General features: G+C 47.6%; 1 protein-coding gene across 1 annotated transcript in view; it reads left to right on the top strand.

The window, feature by feature from the left end:
• Positions 1 to 2,231: 2,231 nt before the first annotated feature.
• The window catches only part of LOC143106456 (leucine-rich repeat transmembrane neuronal protein 4), a 182,498-nt gene continuing 173,413 nt past the window's right edge, over positions 2,232 to 11,316 (top strand). Inside the window, exons 1-2 of the mRNA XM_076270731.1 lie at positions 2,232 to 2,259; positions 5,969 to 7,521. Of these exons, the coding sequence (XP_076126846.1) occupies positions 2,232 to 2,259; positions 5,969 to 7,521 (1,581 nt within the window). The remainder of the gene's footprint in view (positions 2,260 to 5,968; positions 7,522 to 11,316) is intronic.

Raw genomic sequence — 11,316 nt, 5'->3', positions numbered from 1 at the left:
GTTGTGATAAGATCTTAGCAGAGTTCACTTCAATGCAGCAGTTTTGAACAAATTTGCGCAGCATGGTCACGATGCTAAGCGGATTTAATAGCAATTTAGCCAGACGTCTTCTATGCAATGCTTCTATGTGGCAACAACAATCCTTCAACAATCGTGAATATTTTGTCAAATGCACATGCAGAGGAGGGGCAGAGGCTACGAGAGAGAGCGGGGCGGGGCAAGGAAAGGCTGCGTGCATAAAAAGCGCAGCTCAATGACAATGCAAGGATTTTATCTTATATTTAATTTAATTTAAATTAAATTAAATTAAACATAGAATACTTATCTGTGGCGGCCGATTTTTATTTTGTGGCGCCCCGCCACAGATTAGTCAATGTATGGGAAACACTGGTGTGTGTGTATGTGTGTAGATGTACATGTGTGTGCATGTGTCTGTGAGTTTTTACCTGTGTGTGTGCGTGTGTGTGTGTGTGTGCGTGTGTGTGTGTGTGTGTGTGTTAAAGACATGCAGTAGCAGACTTTGTTCTTCCTTTTCCCCTTTGATGCTAGCCAGAGTAGCACTCCATGCTGTAATGCGCCGTGTAATTAGACAGAGGCCCTTTAGAAGACCACAGAGAAGCTTTCTAGGACTCCTGCCTGGAAAATACATTTCAAACTCAATTATGGCTTAAGCTGCGCTTTTCTTTCTGCACGACCTTGGCCTGTTCTATTACAGGAGTGTTTAGAAAAGCTAAATCTTTCCCATGGCCATTTTGCGTGGCAGGGAGGAAGATGCTTGAGAAAGGCAACAGGCCTCTTGGGCCGAATCGGTGTGCCTGAGGAGGAATCTCCCGCAGGCAGCTGAACAATGCTATCTAGACTAACCTTTCCACAGACCACTGCGCTCAGGTTGATGACTCAGAGCTGAAAGGTTAGTCTGCTAACTTGGTGACATCATGTGTCCTTGGTTACCCTGGGAACTCGTTGGCATTATGTGTCCTAGGTTACCCTGGGAACTCGTTGACATTATGTGTCCAAGGTTACCCTGGGAACTCGTTGGCATCGTGGGCTCTGATCTTGATGATCTTATACCCAGCGCAGCATGGCGCCATGCGCAGTGAAAATCTCGTCCCTATCTTACACCCAGGGCAGGGATGAATTGTTCGCCATGTACTCCAGTTCAATTGAACATTGCGCCCACGGGTGTGGTCAATAAAAAAAAGATAGTCAGGCGCATCACGCATGCGCTAAAAATCACAATTTTACATCCACTAAAAATCATTATGCCACTGACAAAGAAAAACCTGGTCTAAAGTGAAAGGCACATATAAAGCACAGCTTTTTTAAAGACTCACTGCCAGGAGATGTAAGCAGCCCTTAGCAATGACTCCCAGGCCAGACTCAGGATGAATATCCTTAGGGTTTTTATTCAGTCATTGCACATTATTCGGGGTAAGTGTTGCTTTTTTAGGCTATGTTTTCGATTGTATCCCCTTGTCAGTCAATAGTGAAAGTAAATAACTAAGTGTAAAACTGTTTTGTCGTTTCCTGTGAGACCACGATGAAGTTAGTTTCAGTATGGATGAGTTCAAATAATAGGCGAGTGCAGATGCATGTAGGCTATACTCTGCTAATCACACACACGTTTTAGTAAAGCAAGGTTTAGTGTAATCCTGGTGTTGCATACACGGTCTGGCATGCAAGCAGATTCCTTCAGATGGCTGACTGTACTAACACACTGTTTGATGTTACGTTCCTTGCTCTTACTGTACAGAGACATGACACCTAACTAACACACATACTGTACTATATGTTTTGAATAACTGCAGCTCTTCTGATTAATCTCGCAGATGTTTAATGTTCTGATGAATAACCGCAGCTCTTCTGATTAATCACCCAGATGTTTAATGTTCTAATGAATAACCACAGCTCTTCTGATTAATCACCCCGATGTTTAATATTCTAATGAAGAATCGCAGCTCTTCTGATTAATCACCCAGATGTTTAATGTTCTAATAAAGAACCGCAGCGCTTTTGATTAATCTCGCAGATGTTTAATGTCCTAAACGGTAGTAACAACGCATGCAAACAACACAAATTGCGGTCGGAAGAATGTGTAAATTTACACTTACTGGAGATGCTGTTTAGTGCCAGTTTGTAAAGTTTAGGCGAAGCAGGAAGTAATGTTATGAATCCTTGAATAATGTGATTGGTTAGGCTGGACCAATGATTTCAAAGTTAGCGCCTATGCGATGGAAGTGTTGGAAAGGAATCCCAATTGTGAGTGACCAGAGGGGTATTTCACAAAACCCTAGATAAGGGATTAAACTGGGATTTTTAGGTTATCCTGGATGAATTTAGCCTTGACTTGGTTTCACAAAAGAGATGGCACATAAGTTACCATGGGGATTTATTCTCTGCCCCTAGCCTGGTCCCGACCAGGCTAACAGCCAAGCTAAGTTCATTCTAATGGTAATTATGTTGTCTTATTGGTTCAGCTAGCTGTCATTCACATCAGACCTCCGTGCTAATTTTTAAGGAACTTTATTACATTTATAAACTATTTGATAAATTTATTTGTTCGCAAAACAAAACAGATTGTCTGCCTACTACCATATGGTTATTATTTCAATTGTGATAGCCTTATAATTATTAAAGGAATTATCCGGAGTAAAATGCACTTCAGATCGATTTCCGGATGATTGGGGGTACATACGTTGAGTTGACATCAAAATTATGTCATTCGGATGTGTTTTGAGAAAGTTCGATTGTACCGTTTTCAGTCACAACTCGTAGCCTGGAAGTGAGCGGGGCATTTCAATTGCGCCGCTACAAAACGATATTTTTGTACCTCTTCTACAGTTCCAAACAACATAACACTTACGTGGTAGTGAGTAGAGGGTCCCTAAAGCCAAACCGAAGTATCCCGAGGTCTTTATGTGGTCGAATAGAGAGTCCAGAATGAATTTAATCAAGCCAGTACCTTTCCGGAAATTTTGCCATCTTTGCCGCCACCTTGAGGGGAAAGTCCGTAGGAGTCTTATTGCTGAGTGTGTTGTAACACGCTCTGGAAATTCACAATTTCGTCGCCGTTTTAAAAAAAAAAAAAAACATAGTCCAGTATTTCTTTCGAAATTGAAATGAAGTTGTATGGACTGGACTATGTTTTTTTTTTTTTTTAAACGGCGACGAAATTGTGAATTTCCAGAGCGTGTTACACAGCAATAAGACTCCTACGGACATTTCCGGAAAGGTACTGGCTTGATGAAATTCATTCTGGACTCTCTATTCGACCACATAAAGACCTCGGGATACTTCGGTTTGGCTTTAGGGACCCTCTACTCACTACCACGTAAGTGTTATGTTGTTTGGAACTGTAGAAGAGGTATAAAAATAGCATTTTGTAGCGGCGCAATTGAAATGCCCCGCTCACTTCTAGGCTACGAGTTGTGACTGAAAACGGTACAATCGAACTTTCTCAAAACACATCCGAATTACATAATTTTGATGTCAACTCAACGTATGTACCCCCAATCATCCGGAAATCGATCTAAAGTGCATTTTACTCCGGATAATTCCTTTAACATAGGCCTAGGTAGCCTACTCATTGTTTGCTTATTTTATTGATAGACGTTTGATGAATGAATGAGCCTACTGTAGTTAATTGGAAGTAGAGGGGCAAGTTTTCTAAGGTATTTTCAACTATAATATGAAGGTAAATCATATATGTGCATTCTTTGCAGTGGCAAGCGCTTTCTTAATGATGTTGCGTGCCGAGACAAGGAAGCACTCACACGTGGGTGCATACGTAAATTTGCATTCAGTTGGTCTACCACGCCTACTTCTGCTGTTTTACAGAAATAGCCATGATTCCCCATTCCAAAAAGGATAACTTTACTTCATTGTTAGTCTATATCAAAAGCGGTTGTTCACCTTGTGTGAATGACGCTTTTTTCCGCGTCTTTTTTATTCCAACCGTGGGCACTTTGGAGCAGAAACGAGAACGCGCACACATCCTGAATTACATACACCTGGCTTGACATAGTCGCTCCTACTCATCCTGCATTGGCATTAGTGAAACGAGTTGAGCTAGGATGACCAGACAACGCTATGTCAAACCTCGCTTTATCACTTATCTTGGATGTCTTAATTCTGCCTTTGTGAAATACCCCTCAGACTCTATTCACTTTGTGAGTGAGGTTTGTTTACCAGGCTACATGTCTGCATCCATCTCAAGAAAAAGTGTTAGGCCTGATACCGAATGCAAAAAGGACGGGTGAAGTTAGCATGTTGCATGCAGTCATGAGAACCTAGTTAGCATGTTAGCATGTTGCATGCAGTTATGAGAACCTGTCCCCTCCTGATCTCTTTGCCAGAGAATGCCTCTGCTTGCTGGATTCACCTGTTTAGATTAAAACACCTACAGAAATCTTTGAGCTCTCACCTATGACAATTCATGAATCAATTCACAACACAATGGTTTTCTTCAAAGTTGGCTGCATTCACAGTGGGGAATAATTATATTTCTTCTCAAATAGAGTGTAGTCTAGAGACTTTGTATATTTGCTAAATGCAAATATATTTTTAAAAGTAGGTCACTGAGTAGTTTGGGACAGTATACGGCTAGCTGTCCAACCATCTTGTGATGTCATACTCTCATGAGATCTCAGAGTAGTTTGGGACAGTATACGGCTAGCTGTCCAACCATCTTGTGATGTCATTATCTCATGAAATCTCAGTTTGCTGAATAATGACGCTCCTGAAACCCTGATTGGCTGGAGTAGCATATGGTGTATTTCATCCAGAAAGAGAGAGATTTCATCCAGAAAGAATATCATTTTACAATGTCTGTTTCATCCAATGTTTACCATTATATCTCAAATTAAATAGTTTCTGTGATCTGCATTGTTTCCTTGTACCACGGATAACTTCAAAATCGCATAATTATCCCAGACATTATCAAAAACACTGCCAGCAGAAAGGGAGGAATAAATCTAAGACATTTGAAAATAGATGCAGTGTTAACCAGGCTCACACCAGACACATGTTGCACCAGGATCACTGTGCTACTGACAGGAAGCTTGGCTTGCATTTTAATGGTATCAGAAGTGTTTGATGTGAGTGTCAGGGTGTGTGATGGGAGTGTGTCAGTGTGTGTGAAATGATAAGTGTCTTTTGGGTTAATCAGGCTTAATTTGCCAAAGGGTTTATGGGAAATAGGGATTAGCCTGGTGTAAGTCTCCCTGGATTTATGATAAGAGATAGCAGGTTTCAATAGGCTTTAATATATGTGTGTGTGTGTGTGTGTGTGTGTGTGTGTGTGTGTGTGTGTATTTAGGATTTTATAAAGATTCTCTGTCTCTGTGTGATTAAGATAGGATATGTGTAGTGGTTGTCATCACATCTGTTCTATGTGTGTGTGCGTGTGTGTGTGTGTGTATCTGTGTGTGTGTGTGTGTGTTGATAACTTACATGACTGTCTGTTGGTGCACATTGCTCTCCTTGTGTGTTTGTGTTGGCTGGTTGGCATCTTGTGTGTGTGTGTGTGTGTGTGTGTGTGTGTGTGTGTGTGTGTTTGTGGGGTATAATGGATATCCATGTTGTGTTTTCTGGCTTGTTGGCATCCTGTGTGTGTGTGTTTGTGTGTGTGTGTGTGTGTGTGTTTGAGGGGTATAATGGATATCCATGTTGTGTTCTGGCTTGTTGGAGTCCTGTGTGTGTGTGTGTGTGTGTTTGTGGGGGTTATAATGGGGACCCCCTGTGGAGTTTAGCTGTGTTTGTTGGTATTACTCTGTCTACTCTGTGTGTGTTGGTATTAATCTCTCCCTGTTTTTGTGTGTGTGTGTGTGTGTATGTGTGTGTGTGTGTGCGCATGTGTGCGTGCGTGAGTGCGTGCGTGCGTGTGCATGCGTGTGTGTGTCTGTGTGTGTGTGTGTGTGTGCGCACATGCGCGCGCGTGTGTGTGTGTGTGTGTGTGTGTGTCCTGCAGGCTCCCTGACGCGTGGCGGCTGGCTGGTGGTCCCCCTGCTGCTCCAGGCGTGGCTGCACGCTGCCCCTGGTGGTCGCGTCCGTGAGCGGCCCTGTCCTCAGAGCTGCCGCTGCGACGGCAAGATCGTCTACTGCGAGTCCAACGCCTTCCGCGACGTGCCCCGCAACGTGTCCGTGGGCTGCCAGGGCCTGTCGCTGCGCTACAACAGCCTCGCCGGCCTACGCGCCGGGCAGTTCGCCAGCCTCGGCCAGCTGGTGTGGGTGTACCTGGACCACAACTACATCAGCGTGGTGGATCGACAGGCCTTCCAGGGCGTCCGGCGGCTCAAGGAGCTCATCCTCTCCTCCAACAAGATGACGCAGCTGGACAACGCCACGTTCCACGCCGTGCCCAACCTGCGCAATCTGGACCTGTCCTACAACAAGCTGCAGGTGCTGCAGCCCGGTCAGTTCCAGGGCCTGCGGAAGCTCCTCAGCCTCCACCTGCGCTCCAACTCGCTCAAGACGGTCCCCACGCGCGTGTTCCAGGACTGCCGCAACCTGGAGTTCCTGGACCTGGGCTACAACCGGCTGCGCAGCCTGACCCGGAACACGTTCGCCGGGCTGCTCAAGCTCACGGAGCTGCACCTGGAGCACAACCAGTTCTCCAAGATCAACTTCTCCCACTTCCCGCGCCTCAACAACCTTCGGGCGCTCTACCTGCAGTGGAACCGCATCCGCGTGGTCAGCCAGGGCCTCACCTGGACGTGGACGTCGCTGCAGAAGCTAGACCTGTCCGGCAACGAGCTGCAGACGCTCGACCCCAGCATCTTCCAGTGCTTGCGCAACCTGCAGACCCTCAACCTGGACTCCAACAAGCTGACCAACGTCTCCCAGGAAGTGGTGGACGCCTGGCTCTCTCTGACCATCATCAGCCTGTCCAGCAACACCTGGGAGTGCAGGGCCAGCATCTGCCCCCTGGTGGCCTGGCTGAGGAACTTCAAGGGCAACAAGGAGACCACCATGATCTGCGCTGGCCCCAAGGAGGTGCAGGGGGAGAAGGTGATGGACGTAGTGGACAACCTGAGCATCTGCAAGAACACGCCGGCCCCCTCAGCCCCGCGGCCCTCCTCCATACCGAGCTCCCGCTCCGACGCCGGACGCCCACCCTTCCCCACGCTCTCCCGGCCGGACGATGCGGCCAGCGGGGGGGTGGTGGTGGTTCCGTCCCCATCCTCCGGCGGGGCCTCGATCCCCGAGCAGGACTTCGAGCACGTGTCCTTCCACAAGATCATCGCGGGCAGCGTGGCGCTCTTCCTGTCCGTGGCCATGATCCTGCTGGTCATCTACGTGTCGTGGAAGCGCTACCCGAGCAGCATGAAGCAGCTGCAGCAGCACTCGTCGGCACGCGGAAAGCGCCGGAAAAAGGCCCGGGACAGCGGCGGCCGCCGCCTCAGCCCACCCCTGCAGGAGTACTATGTGGACTACAAGCCCACTAACTCAGAGACCATGGACATGCTGGTCAACGGCACGGGGCCCTGCACCTACACCATCTCTGGCTCACGCGAATGTGAGGTATGACCCGCCCGTCGCCCGCTCACTCCCCTGTGCTCTGTGGGCATGCCGAGGTAAATCTACTGACCGCAGCAGGACAAAAACACACACGTTTTTGTCCTCTGCTCATCTCTTTGCAGTCCTGTGTGTGTGTGTGTGTGTGTGTGTGTGTGTGTATTTGTGTGTGTGTATTTGTGTGTGTGTAGGACAGGAATCGGGTCAGTGCATGGGGACTTGAGTCAAACACACACCAGCAGCTCCAAGGCAGCTCTGGTCAGTACGATTTGCAGCGTCCGCTGCCGTCAAAACACAGTAAGAGGCCAGAACATGTGCGCTACGTTTGAGATCAAGTATCTATGCAGTGAATCTTTTTCCAGCCTCTCTGTGTGTGTGTGTGTGTGTGTGACTCTGTGTATGTGATCATCTCTTTGCAGTCCTCTGTGTGTGTGTGTGTGTGTGTGTGTATGTGTTCACTCTTGTGTACAATGCCATAGGCAGTGAAAGATGCTGAGTGCAAGTCTAACAGGTTGTCTGTTGAAAGTGGGAGAATATTTCATTTAGTGTCGTGCTGTGCTCGTGGTGTCATGGTAAATATTTGACTCGTTTTCGTTTTTGGATGGCGACAAATGTGCCAACAGGCGCCAAGAGATGTTTTCAGTGTTTATCTTCAAAAGGAGCGTTTTAGTGCCTAATCCAAGCTTGTGTCACTAGTCACCTGAGATAAAAAGCGGTAGAAAGAACGGCCAGTCAGGGTGACCAGTCGATGGGTCACTCACAGTCAGGGTGACCAGTCGATGGGTCACTCACAGTCAGGGTGACCAGTCGATGGGTCACTCACAATCAGAGGCATCTCTGCTCGGGAGAAATATATTTAGATTTTGTGAGTTGCAGCTAACCAAACCCGTTTGGTTATTTGGTTGGTTTTGCTCCCGTTTTTTAGTACGTGATCTGTGTGTGTGTGTGTGTGTGTGTGTGTGTGTGTGTGTGTGTGTGTGTGTGTGTGTGTGTGTGTGTGTGTGTGTGTGTGTGTGTGTGTGTGTCTTGATGTGAGTGCTTTGTCACCCACCCTGCTGTGTTTGGCTGTTTCAGTTGCATCATCCTCAGATCCCCTGCTTGTGTTTGTGAAGATGTGTGTGTGACATGTCTTACTGATGTAATATGTTTGAGTTGCTCTTATTGGAGAACATCAAAGGGAAGATTTAAGATGGAGATCGGCTTCAGTCTCTAGGACTTAATAGGATATAATTGTCCTTTTTCATAAGTGAGAACAGTTGCTAAGATACAAAAAGCCGTTGAGCACAGCCACTCAGAGTGCAACTGTTGATTTGGTGCTTCAAGGCCAAAGACTGCGATCTGGGCCGTGAGATTCTCAGGCATTGTTCTCCTAAAATGGCACTTCTGCTCCACAGAGAGTTTTTGTGCAGCGCATCACTAAAAACGTATTTCCCCCTCTCCTCTCCTCTCCTGCTGTGATTGAAAGGTCCTTGCTGGTACTGTAGGTATGAGAGATTCAGAAACCTGTAAAACAGCCAAGCCCATATTGATTATCCATATTTTATTCTCCTTCCTCCTCCTCTGAGCCTGCCTCTCTCTCTCCTTTCTTTACTCTCTCTCTCTCTCTCTCTCTATCTGTCTCTTCCTCTGTCCCCCTTTCTCTCTCTCTTTTCCTCTCCTCTCCCACCCCCCCTCTCCTTCTCTCCCTCTCTCTATCTCTCTCTCTCTCTCTCTCTCCGCTGGGCTTGGTGCCTGGTTTGCACTGCAGACGGACTCTGGACACACTCTGGCAGGTTTTTTGTTGACGAGGCAGGACTGCGGGAGCCATTACAGAGCCTCGGTGCGGCTGGACGCAGGGGAGCGTATTTACGGCCGAAGGGACCTCGATCTTATCGGAGAAAATGGGAGACCTGCGGCAGGAACATTCCGCTCCTGGACTCCACTCAGATCTGATGGCTGCGGCGCTTGACCCCCGAAGAGGAGGGTCACTCGGCGGAGAGACTGCAGATGACGGAGGAGAAAAGAGGAGAAGAGGAGGGGGGGCTGTTCTCTCTCTCTCCCTCCTTCTTTTTGAGACCCAAACAGGAACACAGAAAGTATGATCTCGAGAGAGAACTTTTCTCTTTCTTCTCTCTCTCTTTCTCTCTGTCTGTTTTTTTTTCTCAGTCTGTCTATCCTCCACTCACACATACTCTATTTCCTGGTTCAGAAGCTGCTGGACTGGATGTCTTAATGATCGTGGGTCCATTATATGCACCTGTTCTCTTCAGACGAGTTTGTCATGTGGTCAGTCAGACACCTGTGCTCTTCAAACAAGTTTGTCATGTGGTCACTCAGACACCTGTGCTCTTCAGACGAGTTTGTCATGTGGTCACTCAGACACCTGTGCTCTTCAGACGAGTTTGTCATGTGGTCACTCAGACACCTGTGTCCATCCGTTTGCTCGGCGCCCTCAGCGTTTGCAGCTCCGTGTTTGTTTGCCGGAGGAACGCTGGGGAGCCCAGACGTCCTGTCACCCACAGACAAGCTGCTTGTTCAGATGCGCAGCAATGTTGTGTTAGTCCTCAGTGGAGCGCATTCAGCTCCACCAGCCAGAGAGCAACGGCAATACCCCTGGGTGTGTGTGGGTGGGTGGGTGTGTGTGTGTGTGTGTGTGTGTGGGGGGGGGGGGGTTGATCTTACTGTTCTTCATGCTCAACTTTGAAGAAGTTACTATTTCACTTTGTTATCCTGTTTTCCATCTTACACTAGAAATAAAAAAGCTTTAAATGCAGTTCATCTGATGCCTTTTTTCAAAGCATATGAAAACTACTAAAAAAAACAATTCATGATTATACACTCAGAATCACAGAATGTTTCTACCAGAGCGCATTGGATAATTAGCTTCCTTCTCAAATGGTGTGAACATATATAGTGTGGTCATGTATAATGTATGGACATAATACTGTAGGTCAGTGGAACCCAGGTTGTAATTATTCCAGAGGAGTTGCGTCTATAAATGTGTAATCACATGTCAGGTCCTCTCCTGTAGGCAAGGGGCAGGGGCAGTAAGAGGCTGGGGGGCAGTAAGAGGCTGGGGGGCCGTAAGAGGCTGGGGGGCAGTAACGGGCAGGGGCAGTAAGAGGTTGTAAGAGGTGGCATCTGTAAATGTGTAATCACATGTGATGTCCTCTCCTAGCCAGTAGTCCATATTCAAGCAGTCCATGTGGGAGCAGGGGCAGTAAGGAGCTACGAGGGGCAGATGCAGTAAGGGGCAGGGGCAGTAAGGGATTATGAGGGGCAGAAAGGGGCAGGGGGCAGTATAGAGCAAGGGCAGAAAGGGGCAGGGGGCAGTATAGAGCAAGGGCAGTAAGGGGCAAGGGCAATAAGGGGCAGTAAGGGACAAGGGGGTAGTAAAGGGCAGGGGCAGTAAGGGGCAGGGGGAGTGTAAGGGGCAGTAAGGGGCAGGGGGAGTGTAAGGGGCAGTAAGGGGCAAGGGCAGTAAGGGGCAGGGGCTGTGAAACTAGCCAGAGGTTGGCAGCACTGTTGCATCTCCTCTGACTGCACCAACAACAAATGTTCTCTTTAGCACGACATGGTTCTCCTGCTGCACGACACGGTTCTCCTGTTAATCTTTGTTCTGCCACATTCCTGTGTCCACCGCCTCTCACTTGGCAAACACATACAGTACACACACAAACACACAGAAACACACACAGAAACACACAAACACACACTTACAGACACACACGCACACACACAGACACGTCTCTGTCTCTACACACTGCTCACCTGGCAAACACACACACACACACACACACACACACACACACACACACACAC

Source organism: Alosa pseudoharengus, unplaced genomic scaffold (assembly GCF_046254945.1).
Source record: "Alosa pseudoharengus isolate Yale_2024_CS ecotype anadromous, Long Island Sound unplaced genomic scaffold, YU_APseudo_1.1 YU_APseudo_1.1_scf_6, whole genome shotgun sequence".
NCBI classification, from domain to species: Eukaryota; Metazoa; Chordata; class Actinopteri; order Clupeiformes; family Clupeidae; genus Alosa; species Alosa pseudoharengus.
This window is presented reverse-complemented; position numbering and strand designations above follow the sequence as displayed.